Source organism: Diplotaxodon limnothrissa, linkage group LG9, assembly GCF_057381915.1.
Source record: "Diplotaxodon limnothrissa isolate DT_005_m linkage group LG9, D_limnothrissa_male_GT1.1, whole genome shotgun sequence".
NCBI lineage: Eukaryota > Metazoa > Chordata > Actinopteri > Cichliformes > Cichlidae > Diplotaxodon > Diplotaxodon limnothrissa.
The window spans coordinates 8,310,645-8,330,487 of NC_140604.1; the positions used below are offsets into that span (position 1 = coordinate 8,310,645).

The 19,843-nt window shown below is 39.9% G+C and overlaps 1 protein-coding gene across 1 annotated transcript; it reads left to right on the top strand.

Annotated features, from left to right (window-relative positions):
* Nucleotides 1-875: 875 nt before the first annotated feature.
* On the top strand, nucleotides 876-19,368 carry LOC146625074 (outer dynein arm-docking complex subunit 2-like). The gene is made up of 21 exons (XM_085361925.1): nucleotides 876-1,099; nucleotides 1,362-1,519; nucleotides 1,870-2,074; nucleotides 2,211-2,317; nucleotides 3,963-4,099; nucleotides 4,465-4,578; nucleotides 6,650-6,780; nucleotides 7,249-7,380; nucleotides 7,525-7,656; nucleotides 7,784-7,937; nucleotides 8,343-8,489; nucleotides 8,830-9,039; nucleotides 9,928-10,161; nucleotides 12,157-12,267; nucleotides 12,379-12,533; nucleotides 15,423-15,603; nucleotides 15,696-15,757; nucleotides 16,396-16,510; nucleotides 18,002-18,190; nucleotides 18,400-18,621; nucleotides 19,243-19,368. Exons 1-21 carry the CDS (start codon nucleotides 876-878, stop codon nucleotides 19,366-19,368), a joined length of 3,246 nt encoding a protein of 1,081 aa, XP_085218051.1.
* The last annotated feature ends 475 nt before the right edge of the window (nucleotides 19,369-19,843 follow it).

Below are 19,843 nucleotides of genomic sequence, written 5' to 3' on the forward strand. Positions count from 1 at the left end.
CTTTCTTCTTCTTCTTCTTCTTCTTCTTCTCTATATAAAAAGTCGTTTTCTATCGTCATGTGTCAACTGAAACAATTGGTTTTGTGAATTTTGACTTAACTCGCTTGCCGTTTCGTTTACCAGTGTCATGGCAACAAAAGTGGGAGGGGCACTTACTAGAGCCGATAGTGGTCTTGTTTCTATGGACACTGTGGTTGACTAGCTATCAGTAAAGGTGTTGTAAAGCAAGTTAAAATACACGGTAAGTTTGTACTAATACAGGTAAAAAACAGATAGTCATAACTTCATGACAGACAGCGGAAGAGACTTGCTTCATGGTGAATTAATGAGGAATACCTCGGTGTGGTTTCAGTTGTTGTATCTAATATTAGCTGAAGACCATCGGCTTTTCTAATAACGGGACTCTGTAGCATAAAAATACGCTTAACTGTAGTCACTCCTGTCCCAAGAAAGTGTGCTGGTGCTCTTCACAGTCTCGTTAACGCCGTTATTATAATACATTACTTGTTTATTTTTGCATTGCTGTCCTCTAGCGAGTTTTGATTGTTGGATATGTCTTTCTTTTGTTAAAGTTCTGCAGCTAACACAGACGTAAGGGTCTGGCTCTCTAGATTTTATTTAGCTATAATAATGATGGGAGGAGGGAGGGGATTATATAGTGTATATAGTACATGCCATTTATTTGAATGACCCACTATGGCCATCATGATACCAGTGCAAGCATCTGTCTTCTTTTTTTTTTTAAATTATCCATGAATCCATCCAGAAATATTTATTTATTTCCTGTCATATCCAACAAGCAAACCAAGACTTAAAAGGCTGTTTTAAATGGTTCCTTTGTTAATGTTAAGTTTTAGAGTATCCCAGACACAGCGATGGGGATATCATTGACCAGGGCTGCCCAATGGACCATGGTCAGCTCCAGTACTGCAAAGCTGGCATCCACACCAATGAATGAGTCCTTGTTGAAAGAAATCCTGCACTTTGTGGAGCACTTTAGTTCCCAACACCCACAGGAAGCTGAACATGTGTTTGAGGAGCCACTCCAGTGGAGTACCACTTTAGTGCCGTCTGATTTCAAAACAGACTACGACATCAGGTTGGTCTAATCATGAAGTGGGCAGCTGGCTGGCTCTCAGTATTATGTGTCTGTGCAGGATTTGCTGTCACCATGGTCTCCAAATGTTTTTACCTTAGACATACTCAAAGCTGCATGTGGACTGTAATTAATTTGTTTTTCAGCTTCAGTAAGATTGAGAACGTTCCACTGTATTTCATCAGAAGTACAAAAACAAAGACTCAGATCTCCATTAAGCATTTCAGGCAATTAAAGTTTCTTTTTTGTTTTATTTCCTACTCAGTGACTCAGATGTTCAGTCCCACGAAAGAGATAGTGAGGGCCATCCACTCCTGCAGCTCTCTCCACCGACTGTTTATGTACGCAGCTTCAGCCAGCTCTCTAAACTGCTTCATCTGGCAGATGATAAGAAGTTGGTGGAGGTTCGGGCATGTCTAGAAGGTAAATTTGAGTCCAATTTGCATCCTAAGCAGTCCAACCACCAGCATTCCTCCATAACCCACAGACTTAATGTGTTTGTCCTCCTTGTTACTGTGTACAGCCATCCAATTATGCCACCATTGGTAATTCTTTCTCTGAACTAATATATATTTCTTTAACAGATGGACACATGATGAATATAGTAATACTTATTTCATACTGCCAGTGGATTTGTTATGGAGAGATAATATTAGCTTAGTTTTGAAAAGAAACAAAGTACAGTCAAAGCCAGCTGTTTTTATAGTTCAGAATGAATCCAACTCATAGCATTTGAATTTGAATCGCTAAACCTCCCCTCTTTTGTTGTTCAGAAAACAAAGAGCCCCTGGTTAAGATTCTTGGTAGGAGCTTTTCCTCTGACCTGGCGATAGAAGCCCATGACGATGCAGTAAGTGTGGTAGACAGGACGAAGGAGGAAGGCTTATCTAAGGACTTGGAGGTCAAGGTCAAACTGTTTCAGTTGTTCCAAGACATGGACAAACAGATCCTTGACAAGCTTCTTAAAGACATATCAGAGTGAGTGCTCCACAATATTTCCATTTAGACATGTTCAAGCACATTTGAAACAGCCTATCTGATTGGACTAGGAAGCATATTGAAAAAAGTAACTACTAATGAATTATTGTTTTGTTTTCCTTAATATTCACAAAAGACAAGTAAGGCTGAACCCCAAAGCAGTGAAGAATGAAGTGGAAATCCTTCAAATGTTCTGCGGTGGAGGGGATAAAGGGCTGTTGAAGTCGCTGCGATACACATCAGGTTTGAATCAGTTCCACATTTTACTGGAATACGAGGAAAGCAGTCACTGTTAACTCTAATGCTGCATAAAAGCTGTGTTCTGCTGCTCTCAAAGACATGAGAGACAGATTCCAGTTTACAAAGTCATTTTTCAGCTCAGGTATTTTGCTTCATTGCATTGCATTTAGCAGCATGCACACATAATGACACATTTTATTCTATTCTACAGAAAAAGCAAACAAACAAAAAACCCCCCATTCAAATCCGATTTATATTGCAAGTATAACTATAGACATCATAACCAATGATATCATGCTGCACTGTTAGATGTCAGTAGATTAGCTACTGTAGGAAACATCAAAAACATGAAATTTAGACTGTGCCCCATGATGGCTGCACCAGCTGGTGTGGTTCAACTACTGTTTGCGTAAAAAGAAAATTGTTACACACTATATTTTTACTTTAATTCAAAACAATTTATATAGTGCCAAATCACAACCATCACCTTTATTTTGTAAGCTAAGCACCTAAAATAATACAGAGAAAACCTCAACAATCAGACAGCCCCTCTATGAGCAAGACAGCAGAGAAATTTAAGTGTTTTAATATATTAATATTTCATACTTTAAGGCTGCCTGTTTGTTTAAGGGAGATGAACAACACATTATAATTTTGCATAATTATATCACAGATGATAGACTAAATAAATAGATTTTAGGTAGATGCTTGTGCATTCTTAAAGTCCCTTCACCTAATTTATTTAAAAGTATTTTATAGCATATAACACCTTTAACTCCAGAAAATCATAAATCAAAATATGGATATTACCTGTCCACAGATTCATGGTGACATAGCTGCTCTTTTAACTGTTTGGTATCTTCGCTTTGTTTGGTTGTTGTTGAAATGGTTTACATGATTTTCTGGCTGAGATTCGGAGGTTTCTATGGACACTACTCACGTCGGCACTTATATTTCTGACCTCTTGTTATAACCGATTAAACGCGATCTCCTCCCTTTTGCCCCCATTTTTCTGGGCATGGGTGCTTAAAAAAAACAAACATCTGTCTCCTATTTTTGTGTCACATAGGAAAGAAGCATCAATACCTGATAAGAGACTTATTAATTTGGCCTTGCTGTGTATTATTGTGGTGTTTGGTGCAGTTTTCTTGTTTTGTGGGGTTGTTGTTTTTTTCAAGTGGAGATGAATATCTCTAACAAGTTCATTTGTTCACATTTGCATATCTTAATTTTTAAGAGAAATGTGTTTGAGTTTGTATACTATATGCATATAAGGCAACCATTTCCTTTTTCAGTATTTTTGTGTGGTGCATTTTTCTCTGTTTTAACAAGAGGCACAAAGTACATTTAAGTCGACCTAAGATGGTTTGTTTTAATTTTTACATGGTCTTACTGAGGTGATGCAAAGTGAAACAGGCATTCTTTTTTTTTGGTAATGTGCTGGAAAAGCTTGAAAATGGACCTTGAAAGTGCTTGAATTTGATGCTCAAAAATGCGTATGAACCCTGGTTAGAACCCTAACTTGAGTTCAGGAGATGAGGCTTGAAGCTGAATTCTTTTTTTCTGTGAAATAAACTCGAAAATCAACGGACTGTACCTTTAACCATTTCCAAGGTTATTAAGTTGGCTTTCTTGTTTTTGTTTTCAGACTTTCAATTTTCAAATGGCTATCGTGCCCCCCTGTGGAGACAGGTGCAGGGTGACATTTGCTACCTTGTGATTGAGCCCTGTGACACTGAAACCCTCTACATTACCTGTAGCACTGCTGGGAGTTTTCTCAATGGGGTAAGACTAGAAGTGAAAGGTACGGAAGAGGATTAGGGCCACTGGAAAAAAAAAGTGGGCACGTCTTTTTTTTTCTTCTTTTCCTGAATTCTGAGAAAAAAGTCAGAATTCTAACTTTTTTCTCAGATTTTTTTTCCAGTGGCCCTAATCCTCTTCCGTAGAAAGGCAGTGTGGTCCACATTGTGATCTTTTATATTTCTATGTAAATATGACTTAAAACATAATCATTTCATTTTCACACAAGCTTTCAGATATGTTCTAACCTCAGCTCAACTGTAACTTTAACTAACAACAGCTGACATGTGAGCCACAATAAATTGTGGTTTTTGGAATAAAAAAAAGTTAATTTAACTTTGTTTTCACAGGGCATAAAACAGGAGGGGGAGGAGAATGGATATGAGCGAACAAGTGATGCTTATGAAGACCTGGTAACACTTCTGAAGAGCAGATCTCCACATTTTGCTGATAAAATAAACCAGGTAGAGTAGAATTATAGCAATTAACATAAACACATTAAGGTGTGTCTTTTTTTTTTGCTGTGAATTGTAACTCTCTAAGCAAAAGTGTGTGGGTTCTCAAATGCCTCTTTGTCTTATGAACCTTCTCTCTAATCCTGTGATTTTATGACTGATGCTGTGTGATTCATATCTGTACACAGAGTTGGGATTCTGTAATCCAGGCTAAAAAATTTCGTTAGAGACCAAACAGACAGCAAAGCAGGGTATGCTTCTGGACATGACTTCAATGATTGAGCAGTTGTTAGTATATGAACCTGCAGTGTCCCTGTTTTTTTTACTTTTTATCAGACTTTGCTAATCAGTCAATAGTCTGCACCAACTCCCAGTTTATATTAGCATGTTGTACTACTCTCAGCCATTTAAGCTGAGTGAATGAATGTGAATTTTTTGCAATAGTGCAATACTATACATCTGTATATATGCCCAGATATACTGATGATAAGTGGACTACTGGAACTACTACTTGTCCATGTATGCCTTATACATGGACAAGGACTGACAACACAGAATTGATGGATGCTACTATTCCAGCCAATGCAGTAAGAGATCAGTTATCTTTAACACATGTGGGAACTATGGATGAACACAAAAGCCAACATCCACACTGCCCAAGAAGCACCTGGCAGCTCACTGCAATGACATCAATAAAAGATGAAGCTGGAGTTTAAGAGGCTATTGCACAGTGGAAACAGTAGTGAGCAATATGGACATAATGAACCAACTGTAGTAAAAGAGACCAGCAGAATTGAACTAGTTGATACCCAGCTGCCTACAGGGACAGAAGGATCTAATCTTTATCAGAGGAAAAAGATTGTGCCCAACCTCAAGTAGCCACTCAACCAAGAGCAGGAGTCCCCCGGCTCACTGGCAAAATCCCATCAGTGAGGGAACATTACATCACCAGGATCATTAGCGAGGATATCAAGATGTCATTCAGACTGGGAACGTGTAGGCGAATAGCTGCAAAGAGAGGGAAGGTGATCCAAACTTGCTAGAAGATAGAATATCAGATAAAAAGTGCAGCTGCAAGTGCCTTCTTATCCCACAGGCCAGTGGGAACTGAGGTGAAGTGAAGGCCTGCCATAGCCAAGTACCTCTAGAAGGTAAAAAAGGTTCTGAAAAGCAAACTGAACAGCAGGAATAAGATCATATGCTGATAGGGCATATGTATTGATGGAATAATAAGCTGGCCACAGGAGGTGATAGGTGGCATTGATGCCAAGACATAAAAAACTCCTTACAGTGCATTGAGGTCTCCACCTGAAGTCCGTGAAACCAACCCCCCTCTCTCTCTCCCTGCTTTCCTGTCTTTCTTCACTGCATCTGTCCAAATAAAGGCTAAAAGCAAAAAAAGGACAGCACAGAGACATTGTGTATAGGAAACATCTGTGCCGCATATGGACTAGACGTCCCCAAGTATCAATGGGAGAAACCACCAAAGTTGGCTGAGAACAACAGGGCTAATTTCCTGTAGTACTTTTGAGTTCCAGGCAGACAAGTACGAATTTGTCCATTTCTCATATAGTAGAACTGGAGAAAGTTGGTTAGCCTAGTAAAGTCAAACTGTGGGTTTGTATATTGACATACGTTTCCAATAGCACTTTGTGTTTTATAAAACACAAGCCAATGAAAAAAGCAATTGGGCATGCTTGGCTCTAGCTAATGCACAAACACAGCCCAAATAAATAAGTCCATATATTGTTGAGTACGGGCTCTTATGTCAATTTTGTGTTTTTAATTATAACTTTTTACTCTTTCGTGGTTTTTATATGAGTCTTCCTTGAGTGGCATGACCAAGACTTTGTCAGACATAGAGTTGCAAAAATGGATGGAAAATACAGCACGCTGATTGACAAGAAGTCAAAGAAATGCTAATCAGCTTAATCAGAATAGCTTTTTTTATATAAGCAAGAATTTGAGAAATGTACAGTCAGACTACAAAGCACTTTACAGTCAAATTTCGCTTGTTTTGTTGCAAATTGGAAGAGGTATTTACACTCATTCTTCAACTTCTCGCTTTCCCCCTTACCAGCAGGCTTCTGCAGTTCAAGAACTATCAACAAAAAAGGAAAAGACTGTGAATGAGCAACTACAGCTTGAGCTGCACACAACACGTAGGAACATATATGAACCAAGACCAAGTGGTATCTTGTCTACATGTGGGTATGTGATGATTCCTCACTTAAGAATTCTTCTGAATATTCATTGCATTGCAGGTATTCTTCTTGAAGAGCAGATGAACTTTGATGACCATGATGCCAAGTCTTTAATGCATGTGTTTAGTGTATCTGCTAAGATGTTATAAAAACATCGTTATATGGTTTAGAAATTCAAGGGAAACCCTCTTTGCTCTCTGCTAAACACAAAACTTAGGAATAAGTATGAGAAAAGAATCCCCAAAAGATCTATCAAATTTGGTCTTTGATTGATAAATAGATCTAGCAAGGGCTGAGCTGTTGCAGCTTTACCTCAGGATATTTGTACCCATCTGAGGAGAAACTGGTCTTTTTAATCTTAATTGCTTAAAAAATGCTGAACCCTGTCCTGAATTGTTAAATAATGATTATGCCAGAAAAATGACCATCTCAAAATAGAAGTAGGTATAATGAGTCTTATTTCACATCATTACAGTAAAACAGAGGAAAATAAAGGCCATAAGAGTTCTGAAGAGGAGGAAAAAAGTCTTAGACAAGGAGCCAAGAGCAAAATAAAAGCAGAATTCTCTGCATCTTCTTCACCTGGACACATGTCCTCCCAAAAACGGTAAGATCTCTTTTGTCAAAACCTACAAGGGTTCCTTCTTGCACTGCAGCTGGGCTAAATTAAACTAAGCAGAGGTTAAAAGTGCAAGGGATCTGATTGTAGCCATGAAGCAGCTATAATGACTCTTATTTCACCTCATTATAGTAAAACAGAGGAAAATAAACCCCTTAAGAGTTCTGAAGATGAGCACAAAAATCTAAGACAAAGAGCCAAGAGCAAGACGAAAGCAGAATTATCTGCATCTTCTTCACCTGGACACGTGTCTTCCCAGAAACTGTAAGTTTTCCTTTTAAGAGTTTCCTCTAGATCTGCAATTGGGGTAAATTCAACCAAGACGTTAGACATATAGGGTTTTGATTGTATGTCTAATTAAAAAGGCAGAAGTTGCTCTTGTGTATTTTAGGAAGACATCAGCAGGAGCCCTGCCAGGGGAACTTTTCAGTGAGAGCTCCACTGAGAGTGAAGAGGAAGAGGAGCAGCCATATCGCCATCCAGAGACTAACACAGACCTGCCCTCTGAATACTGGCAAATCCAGAAACTGGTTAAGTATCTCAAGGTATGATAAGTTCACTCTGCACAACAGAAGCAAACTCAGGTTTCACAAAAACCTCTTTGTGTGTGTGTGTGTGTGTGTCTGGACGCCACACAGCACAGTTATTTATAGTTTGCCCAGTAGTCATTTTATAATATCATTACCATTAGATGCTGAAACCTACCATGAGCCAAACTGAACACCAGGAATTCAGCAAATCATTTTTTTTCTATCAGTGTTAACCAGCACAATGCTAAACACTTAAAGTACAAGGCTGTGGCATCAATGAAACAGCTCCAGCATGTGTAGCATTATGAAAAAAAACAACAGAGTAAGAGGGAAGAGCAGTATAAGAGAATGGAGAATTCTTAATGTTATTTCCTCCTCTCCTACTTTTTAATTCATTTGTGTTTGAAATTATTGTTTCAGGATGGTGACCAGATAGTCACTGTTGACACTCTTTGTGCCATGATGGACTTTAATTTGATGCAGGAGTCATGCCAAATGGCTATCCAGGACACAGGTGGCCTTAAAGTCCTCCTTAACTTGCTGGATACAGATGAACACAAATGCAAAGTGAGTTGCCATGACAAAGTTGGACCTGCATGGCCTGCTGGCATGAACAGAGCTGGCCATGTGTGCCAGCCTGTGTTTTAGTTTCAGAAACATGAGTGCAAGGTAGAAAGCATGCTGTTTAAAAAATGGGGTAGCAATTATTCTATAGCATTCCTAATGAGATGTGTGGGTTGGTGCTTTTCAACTGGGTTGTACTGCAACATTTTATCTACTTTTAGTGGAAAGTTTTGCTACTTTTTTGGCTACTAGAGACCTCTTGTAGGCATAAGTTTCTTTATCATAAAACAAACATAATTTTTAACTGGTTATATTTAATATTAATGTGTGTTCTTGTGATTAGATCGGATCTCTAAAAATACTGAGAACCATCAGCCACAACTCGCAAATCCGTCGGGTTATTGTTGACATGAAAGGCGTGCAGAGCATAGTGAAGATCCTGGACTCACCAGTCAAGGAACTGAAGGCCTTAGCTGCCGAGACCATCGCTAACGTGGCCAAGTTCCGCAGAGCAAGAAGAAATGTCAGGTTATATGGTGGTATCAATAAACTGGTGAGTGTAAGCAGAGTAAAATGCAAGTCCAGAGTGTGACATGGCTCAAGCTCTACAATCCCATGGTGAGGAATGCAGCAGGAAAAAACACTGCAGATTTGAGCCTGATCTTTCTGTACTGGTAATAACGAAAAATGTCCAACAGTGGCAGATTTTCCTTGAAAACACAGGTCAGCTTATTTATGATGTAGTATTTCTTTGTAATAACCTCAGAAAACCTGAAAACTTTGAGAAAAATTCTGTTTTATTCTGATGAAATCCATATATTAACATAGTTCAAAGGTTTTTTTTTGTTGTTTTGGCTTCCTTGAAGTAAAGAATTATGTTCCCTTTTCACACAATAGATGCCTGATAGTGGTCATCAGTTTTTTTTTTAAATTAGAAAGTGGGTGCTGGGTACCAGATAGAATGTCTCCTACATCCTCTGACCTGCATTTGTGATTATTGATGGAGGGATCTTTGACTGGACTGCCTTCCTAATTTAGCCACCATGTCTTGTTTATTTTGTTCAGCTCCAAATCAAATGAACACAGAATGATGGCTTTAAATGGTCACACTGGGCTTTTCAGCATCAACATCTATCCTGACAGTTTTCCACTCCTAACTTCTCTGTTGTTTTAATTCTCCCTGAATGAAATGTTCTAGTAACAGAACTTTAATCCCACCCATCATGACCAAAAATGAGCTATTTCCATCTGGAACCATCAATTATTACCCAAATCTAGCAAATACATTTTTTGAGTTTAGTTCTTGAATTTGTGTTAGGCTCACAGATCTTATATGTAGAGAATATCAGATTAAATACAGAGTGTGTTTGCTTGTCTGCACACAGCTTCATCTGTGTGTTTATATACATGTAAGTTTTGGGGTGTCTATATCTCCAATCAGGTAAAGCTGCTGGACTGCCTTCCTAATTTCACCAGCCTTACTCCCAGCCAGGAGGAGGATATAGAGGTGGCCTGTTGTGGGGCTTTAGCATTATGGAGCTGCAGCAGGAGCACCAAGAACAAGAAGGCCATTCGGAAGGCTGGGGGTATCCCTCTGCTGGGACGCCTGCTCAAGTCTCCACTTCAGAAAATGCTTATTCCAGTGGTTGGCACCCTACAGGAATGTGCTTCAGAGGTGAGAGGGGCCTAGGATTGACAACAAGTCGTCAAATTAAAACATCTATTCAAAGTGTTAAAACAAATACTGCAAATCATTTTTATTAAATGACAATGCCAGTAATTTCCCTTTCTTTTTTATTGTAAATACATTTATAGAACTGATAATAGTTTTGCATTTTCTAATTAGTTTTTATTTTTATTTCATTTTAACTTTAAAAAAAATTAAAATTTAGTTTCAGAGTTAACTTTCTTATTTACATTTTCTTTGTTGTTGTTTAAAAATGTTTAGTTTTTAGTTTCTGCTGGTTTTCTACTAGTTTCAAAGCTTGTGACCATAGGTGAGGGTAGGGACGTAAATAGACCGGTAAATCGACAGCTTTGCTTTCACATTTAGCTTTCTCTTGACCACGACGGACGAGTACAGCAGCCGCAATCTATTTGTCAATCTTCTGCCCCTGTCTTCCCTCAATCAAGGGAACAAGAATCCCTCCACTTGGGACAGCAACGAGCCCCTTATCTGGAGGGGTCAAAATATTTACCCTATTTCTGCTGATGGCCATGGCCTTAGACGTGTAGGAGTTAATTCTCATATTCACTGGTTCATGCTCGACTGTGAATTGCTCCAGTGTGAGCTGGAGACCACCGCCTGCAGCCAACAAGACCACATGAGATACTGGGTGCCACGAACCGTAACTTTCCGATGCTTGGTTGTTCATACAAATTCTGTGCTTAAAGGTTATGAACAAAATGTGTGACATAGGAGAGCACTGGATGAGCACAAAACAATTCTGACTTATTGTCATTCTTTCCTTAACTCTCCCCACAAAGTTGGAAGCATGAACTTGTCAGAAATGCTTTGGTATGCTGAAAATTTTTTAATTCCTTCTACTGGAACTAAGGGGCAAAGCCCAAGTCCTGAAAAACAACCACACACCATAATCCCCCATCCACCAAACTTTACACTTGGCACAGTGCAGTTAGTCAAGTATCACTCCAACCACCAAACCAGACTCTTCCAGCCAGAGAAGCATGATTTTTCACTCCAGGCATGCTTTACAACATGGCATCCAACACTTTGCATTGCACTTATAGATGTAAGGCTTAATTGGAGCTCCTCGGCCATGGAAAACAAATCCATGAAGCTCTCTATGCACTGTTCTTGAGCTAATACCACTAATAGTTGACTGTCGGCTGTCTAGTAGCTAGGAAGTATTCATGGCTGGACTTGTTGCACAGGTGGCATCCTATCACAGTGCAACGCTGGAATTCACTGAGCTCCTGAGAGCAACCCATTCTTTCTTTCTAATGTTTATAGAAACAGTGTGCATTCCTAAGTGCTTGATTTTATATACCTGTGACCACAGAAGTGATTGGAACACCTACATTCAGTGATTTGGATAGATGAGTGAATACATTTGGCAATATAGTGCAGGTCCAATAACAGAACACCATTTGGTTTTACTATTGTTGCCTATATGAGTGTGGAAGTCTCCTAGTAGGAAAACAGAGGCTCCAGACAGAGCACTGTCGAGCACACCACCCAGCAACTCCAAGAAGGGTGGATACTATGGGTACACTGGGTACTCCAAGCGCAAACAACATCCAGGACCTATTCCCTGGCTTGCAGGTGCAGGGATCAAACGCTCTTGTCCACTGATTAAAATTCTAATTCAAGGATGCCCACCGCAGCCCACCACCTCCCATTGAAGGCAACTCTAGACTAGAACAGAGTCCAGTCCTTCTCTAGGAGACTGGTTCCATAGCTCAAGCCATGTGTTGAGGTGAGGCTATATCTAGCCAGTATCTCTCAACCTCACACACTAGTTCAGGCTCCTTCCCCACTAGAGAGGAGACTGGGAGGCTGGGACTCAGTCGCCAGCCTCAATAGCCACCAATTGGTCCTCCATGGCCTTCACTCTTGGCTGCTGCCTGAGACACACTGAGCCTAACCCTACAGCACCTCATGGTTCATTCATGGTTATGTGATCTGTTTATTCTTGTGTCACTACAGGAGAGCTACAGGAATGACATTCAGACTTTAGGCATGATCAAAGATTTGGTCAGAAACCTAAGCAGTGACAACGATGAGCTACAAATGCACTGTGCCAGTGCTATCTTTAAGGTACCGTGTTTCTTGTCTGTGTCTTGGATCCATTGGAGAATAAAGGATTTGGACTAAAAGAGTTCTATACAGTGTTAACATAGCTCTCACTTCTTTCTTTTTGCTCTGCAGTGTGCAGAGGATAAGCAAACCCGTGACCTGGTGCGCAAGTATAAAGGTCTGCAGCCACTGGTCTCACTGCTGCATAAAGCAGACAACAAGCAACTTCTGGCTGCTGCTACCGGAGCAATATGGAAATGTTCCATAAGCCAGGAGAATGTAACTAAGTATGAATACCTCAGACAGCACAGCGGTACCACTCATTAACACACACAGATTTTAAAAGAGAATATAAAAGAGACACAAAGAACAATGTATTCATAACTTTTTAGTGTTCGTTATTAGATGTAACAGATTAGTATGACTTTGACAAATCTCTTGATGAAATAGTTTGATAGCAGTAAAACACTGAATCGTCCACATATGCCCATGCCTTTCGAACATATGTTTGCCAGAATGATGCAGTCTGTGAACACATGAGTAGCAGCGGTGGATATAGAACGCATCCTGCCGACTTCTGTGCATGAGGGACATTATACCATCACCACATGTTATTTTTATAGATTTCAGTTTTTTCCACAGCTAAACAAAAGGATCAGCGTGGATGCTGATTGCATAGACGTCAGGATGTGTTGGTTATTCCCTTCAGTTTAGCAAATGAACTCATAAGCTAGTCTGTTGTAATAATTGTTATGATTTAAAAAAAAAAGTACTATATGAAGTTGAAAGCTTTTTCCTGAGGTGAGAAAATGCATTTTTTCTTATGTGTAGTTCAGATTTTAGTGGAATTCTAAAAATAATTAGAAAAAGGGTTCAGTAGCACTCACAAGGCTTTCTGCACTTCATATATCATAACTGACACAATGAAAGCTTAACTGGCCATGACTAATTTAGCAGCTTAAAACACTTGTTGTCAGTACAGGGTCTCTGCCTCACTTAATGAATTGTCACACTATAAAACAGTTATCCAGCTACCGATAATGATAATAATAATAACAGAAGAAGCGCTCAGACAGTGCAAACCTCAGCCAAGGCAGCTCACTCTCTGGGCTGTATTTACTTTCAAGGAAACAGTATTGTATTTTGTTCCTATCGTTTTCTTTGTTCTTTGAAAGTGAGGTCAGAGGTCAAATGTTACATGATATTTGGATGAAAACTATAAAGTAATATTTAGAATTCCCATATGCCAGTATCACTTCCTAAATGTTTCCACTACAAACAATGGCAGTAGAATTTTAAGCAGTTTACGACATAAAAGACATTTTATGAACATTTGACCATGAAAGAGAGGTGAGAGGTCCAAAGTAATGTGATATTTAGAATCTCTTATATGCTGTTATCATACAAACAATGGCAGTAACAAACATAGTTTTAAATAGGTCTTTGTACGGTACTTTCTCTATGTTGACAATACACTCTACACTTGAAGCTATTTACCAATTTTTGACCAATTAATTATCAACTCAACCTTTGAGACCTCGGAGGATGTTAGCCAAACTTTAATGGATAGTAAACATGACCCCACTCTACAGCCTTAGACATTTTTATAAGGATTATAAAAACAATTTTAGTGTTTACAGAAAGAATGACATGCATGCATGCACACACGCACAAACACTTTCACGTACATAACCTCCATGGGAGAAGAAATGATGCCATTAATCTTATGTAAAGCACATTTAGTGACACTACAAAGACTAAAAAACACTTTGGTTGTCCTCACTCTAACTTTAACTTATCACAAAGGTTGACAGCGTTCTCTCATTTTGTGGTTTGGTTTCCGTGTGTTGTGTTATGTTGTGTTTTTTGGATGACATGCACAGCTGGATATGAATGAAGGTGAAATTGGCCGCCTCTTCGGGAGGAAACCAGCATGATGTACAGCAAATGTTTTTAATTCCCACTTGAATGTGTAAGTGGATCTGTTTTTTCGAACTCTCTCAGGCTTATCACTTAACCTTCTAGGACCTGGCGTCCACATATTTGGACATCACATTTTGGGTTATTTAGACCAAAATACTCAATTTTGCTCGACAAGGGCCTGATATCCACTTACAAGGACATTATACTGCTACTGTTCTATCAAAATTTTAAACGAATATCCTCATATGTGGCTCTTATTTTTCTTAAAAACAAAAATAAGGCCCCAATGTGACCAAATATCAAAGAGAAATGAAAAATGCATGCCGTAGAGGAGTGCGGGTCTTAGGAGGTTGAAATGTCTAGGTCAGGCAAAAGTTTGGAATGAAGCGACAGAGCCATTACTGTCAAAAAGGAAAGGCTGTTAATGGTAACAGGGTTTTAGGGGCATGCGCTCATTTCAGAATCAGTCACAGGCTGAGTGGCGTACTGAAATGACAATCATTTTTGAATATGTTTTGTTACAGGAGTATTGAGAGGGAAGTCGACTTTCTTCTCTTTTCCGTCATTAAGTTCATGGTCAAATGAGACCCTGTGGCCCACTGCAAACAACAGGATGTTTTTTTCTTTTCTGTGACTGATGATTTACATGGTCTGGACAGCAGCACATATTAGCCATTTTCTTGATTAATGATAATACAGACATTGATTCCATGGTGCAGTTAAAAGGCAAAACTGGAGCCACACAGTGTGCTGGCTGTTGACATTTTACATTTATTTTTGACTTGGTTTTCTTCCCATTGTAGATATGCATGTGTTTTCCTAGTATTTCATGCTGGATTTAGTCAGAAACGGCATGAAAGGAGAAGGGGAGTAGAGGTGGGTTGCAGTGTGGCTTGCAGATGCAACTAAGTCAATGCTAAGTTTGAGTAGTATGCCCTGCATGGGGTTCTAGACATAGTGATAGTCATCAGTCTGTTGTTCAAACCACTTCACACCGTGGTCCAGACATGGTTCAGACTAGTGAATGGATTAAAAAGTGAGATAAGAAGTACTTTATTCATCCCCTGACTTTCCACCTATGTATTTTTTTGCTGCCAATGGTAGCACAAATGTTTACAGTTCCCAGTCTAGCACAACCTGGTAAACACTACTAAACTCTTAGTGTTGTTTTACATTCTTTGGTTAATATAATTAATTGCTAAATTATTCTAAGTGATATCATACAACCCCAGTTTTGTCTTCTTTCCTTAAAGGTTTCAAGAGTACAAAGCCTTGGAGATCTTGGTGAATCTACTAACTGATCAACCCGAAGAAGTCTTGGTCAATGTAGTGGGAGCCCTGGGAGAATTTGCCCAGATACCTGCTAACAAGGCTGCCATCCGTGAGTTTGGAGGCATCAAACCACTAGTTAAGTTGCTCACAAGCCCAAACCAGGTATCTAGATTTTTTTTCTATTTTTGCATTAATGGTGATGCCATGTTTACAACTTGCTCCTTTACCGATTCATCTTCCTGTAATCTAACCAGGCGCTGCTTGTGAATGTTACCAAAGCAGTGGGTGCCTGTGCAACAAATAAGGATAACATGGTGTAAGTCTGTCTCTTTCTGTACATCACAAGTACAATTTACACAAGACAAACTGCCTGTTAAAATGTGATGTGTCTGACTCATATATTCATACACTCACATATTCTTGACAATACGGTCATACCGTTTTACAAAAGAATGACATCAAGTCAAGGATCTAAACACGGTATCATTAACTGGTCATGCATTGATGCTTCAAGAAATCTCCTGTTTTTTACATTTGTAATTATGCAGGTAGGTTACCCTGTTATCCCCGGCTTAATGACAGGTTTTAAAAGCTTTGTTTATTGTACCTGCTGTGTTAAATGTGGTTGTGGTTTAATTCCCAGTGTTTTACTATCGGCCTGCAGTCACTGTTAGGAGGTGAGCTGGTCAGACTAACATACCTAAACCTAAATACAACTTAATGTCAGAATTCACGTTGTTAGTTATCTATTAGTGCTAACTAACAATAAACCCATTACATGTGTTTGGGATAAAAAGCCCAATAAAAAATTGTTAGTATGATAAAATATAGCCAGTTACTGTGGGGAGTTTCACACAGTGGGCAAAATGTGTTTACAATTGTTTATTTGTTTGTTCATTCCGTCTTTCATTCCCTCTTTTCTCACAACACTTCCATGTCTTTCTCTCTCTTCAGAATCATTGACCAGCTTGATGGAATCCGTCTGGTGTGGTCGCTGCTAAAAACCCCCAGTGCAGATGTTCAGTCTAGTGCTGCTTGGGCTCTTTGTGCATGCATTGAAAATGCAGAGGTATGTATTTCTTTAGTTGTCTGTGACTTAAAACTGGGTCTTTTGTGTCTCCTGTTTGTGTGAAGTGAAGCACATATTTATCCTGTAAACCAAAGAGTTCTGCAGTGTTTTTGCCAGACTGAGTAAATATCCTGTGGCATGGCTTCTGATTTCCCAGCTGAAAATCTTCTCTGAACATGCTACCAGCTCCAGAGGCACACAGTTGGGGTGGCTGTAGCTCAGAGGACAGAGCAACCATGCACAGAATAACATTATATTCATTTGTAACCGTGGTATGTTAAAAGCATAGAAAACATATAAACTTATGAAATGCTGTAAATTAAATATTGATGTACCCACTGTGTCCAAATCCAGTGGACTACCACCTTTAAACCTCTAGCTCAGCAGTTTGGACATTTTTGTGTTGTTATTGTGTGCCAATATTTGAACAAGGTTATGCTAAGTTGTGTGGTTAGCAAGGCCAATCCATATTTTGGACCAGTGTAGATTCCAGTTAAATTGAGCTTTAACACAGAAAATAATTTAAGCATCAGTTACTCGTGTTGTTTGTCAGAGTCCACTTCAGTGATTTGAAAGTTGATAGATCGATAGATCGATTTATAGATAGATAGATGATAGATAAAAATTAAAATTAAAAAGAAAAAAAATGTGGAGGAGTTCAAGTATCTCGGGGTCTTGTTCGCGAGTGATGGGAGAAGGGAGCCGGAGATCGACAGACGGATTGGGGCTGCAGCTGCAGTAATGCAGACGCTGCACCGGTCCGTCGTGGTGAAGAGGGAGCTGAGTGTAAAGGCAAAGCTCTCAATTTACCGGTCGATCTACGCCCCTACCCTCACCTATGGCCACGAGCTGTGGGTAGTGACCGAAAGAACGAGATCGCGGATACAAGCGGCAGAAATGAGCTTCCTCCGAAGGGTGGCTGGCCTCTCCCTTAGAGATAGGGTGAGAAGTTCGGCCATCCGGGAGGGGCTCAGAGTGGAGCCGCTGCTCCACATCGAAAGGAGCCAGCTGAGGTGGTTCGGGCATCTGACAAGGATGCCTCCTGGGCGCTTCCTGAGTGAGGTGTTCCAGGCATGTCCCACCGGGAGGAGGCCCCGGGGCAGACCCAGGACACGCTGGAGAGATTATATCTCTCGGCTGGCCTGGGAACGCCTTGGTGTTCCCCCGGATAAGCTGGAGGAGGTGGCTGGGGAGAGGGAGGTCTGGGCCTCTTTGCTTAGGCTGCTGCCCCCACGACCCGGCCTCGGATAAAGCGGATGAAGATGGATGGATGGATGGATGGATGGATGGATGGATGGAAGAAAAAAAATGTAAATGCTTGCATTCTGTTTTTATTTACATTTTAAAAGGCATCCTGATATTTTCTGGAAACAGGGTCGGGCTTTGTTAGTACTTATTCACTGGATCCACTGGACTGGATTCTTAGGACTGCTCCCCTATTGATCATCTTCTGTGTTCATTTGCAGCTAATAACAGACTTTTTGACTCTAGGATGCAGGAGAAACTGCACGCTCGCTCATCGGTGGATTCCAACTGATTGTTAAATTGCTGAGCTCAACAAACAATGAGGTGCTGGCAAGTATTTGTGCTGCCATCTGCAAAATAGCCAAAGATGAGGAGAATCTGGCAATCCTCACTGATTTCGGGGTTGTCCCATCGCTGGCCAAGCTGACTAACACAGTAAGAACACCTCACAGCTGGAGAAAAACAACAGGGTTGTAGTGTTGTTGTCAGTATTCATATACCGTCTTTATGCTGAGTTTAGGTGCTCTTTAATCACTCACTGCTGTATGAATCCAGCTAATGAGGGGTGCATTAGTAGACACAACTTGTTCTGGGCAATGTAAAAAATGCTGTCTGGGATTCAGTAGCGTCTTATTTCTCTCCAGACTCATGACAGGCTCCGTCACCATCTTGCTGATGCCATCGCACAGTGCTGCATGTGGGGCAGCAATAGGGCATCATTTGGTGAGGCTGGAGCTGTGGCACCACTTGTGCGTAACCTTAAGTCGAAAGAAGGCTCGGTACAGCGGAGCACAGCCATGGCCCTGTATCAGCTGTCAAGGAATCCCAACAACTGTATTACCATGCATGAAAAAGAAGTAGTTCAGGTCAGTTACAGTGCTGTGGTACCTAGATATCTGACTCCAAAATTCAGTCACATTCAAACTGCTTTTTTGTTTCCTCCATTTAGACTTACATTTTTATTAGATTTTTTTTAACGGGTGGTAAGAATGTGCCAATTTAAGAAATACTTTTTAAATCTGTGTCTATGTTTGCCCTTATTAATGTACCAGTTAAGAGTTGCAACACTACTCCATAATGTATATTTGGATTTTAATCACATGAAACACAAATGTTTCACACACACTCCTCGACACTGAGCAGACTGCTTTTGTATTTTTCTACAAAATAATGTGGTTATAAGTAGAAGAACAGCAGTTTTTTAGATTTTAACCGGACTTATTCTGTAAGTTCACAGCTTTTTCATCCACAGGCTAGCTCACTTCATCTTCTGGTTTTTCTGGGAAAATCCTAGGAATGCCTTGCCTCTGCTTCTTTGCTAACCACACCGATGTGTGGACTGGTGTATTATAATGCATCTCATGCTTTGAAATGTGATGTGTTTCTGGTGTTTTAATTCAGTTTTGAGAAACACTCTTTAGTAAATGAGATTTGTTGGGAATACATTCTTCTGCTGGTTGTCAGCTCTGTCCTGTATACTTCCACAGCCACTGATCCACATGATGGGATCCGATGACGAGGAGCTTCAAGAAGCTGCTGCCGGCTGTGTGCGCAGCATCCGACTACTGTACATGGCTAACAGGAATGCTGAGTTATTCACTTTTAGAAACTGATCACAGCAACACCCCTGGATATGTAAGAGGGACTATACAAAAATGATCAGCGCAGTTATGTAATGTGTTACTTTAAAGAACTGTGTTTTTCCAGGCTTATCAAATTTCGTTTGGACCATTTAATTGTTAGAAAAAAAATTCCTACACTTTCTGCTCTAATAACGAAAGTGTTCACTGAACTGTCTGAACTGTCTTTCAGATATATTCTATCTGTTGGTTTCAAATAAACTGCTTTACCTTGATCGACGAGTGTATATTTGTTGGCTTTCTTGTTTCGATTTCAACAGGGAACTTTGATCCTGAGCTCCTACTTTACAGCTCAGGTGCCTACAACAGAGTATTAGGACCGATTTAAGAAAAAAATATGTTCATTTTGAGAAAAAAGTTGAAAGTTAAATGTGGATATTAAAGTTGTCATTTGAAGTCAAACAACTGCCACAGCTGCTTGACCCTCTACAAAATGCCTCGTATCGAT

Coding starts and splice junctions, on each gene's coding strand:
- LOC146625074 (XM_085361925.1), top strand. CDS start 876: ATGGGGATATCATTGACCAGGGCTGCCCAATGGACCATGGTCAGCTCC. Junction 4,579..6,649: donor TTGCTGATAAAATAAACCAG/GTAGAGTAGAAT, acceptor CCCCCTTACCAG/CAGGCTTCTGCAGTTCAAGA. Junction 9,040..9,927: donor ATGGTGGTATCAATAAACTG/GTGAGTGTAAGC, acceptor ATCTCCAATCAG/GTAAAGCTGCTGGACTGCCT.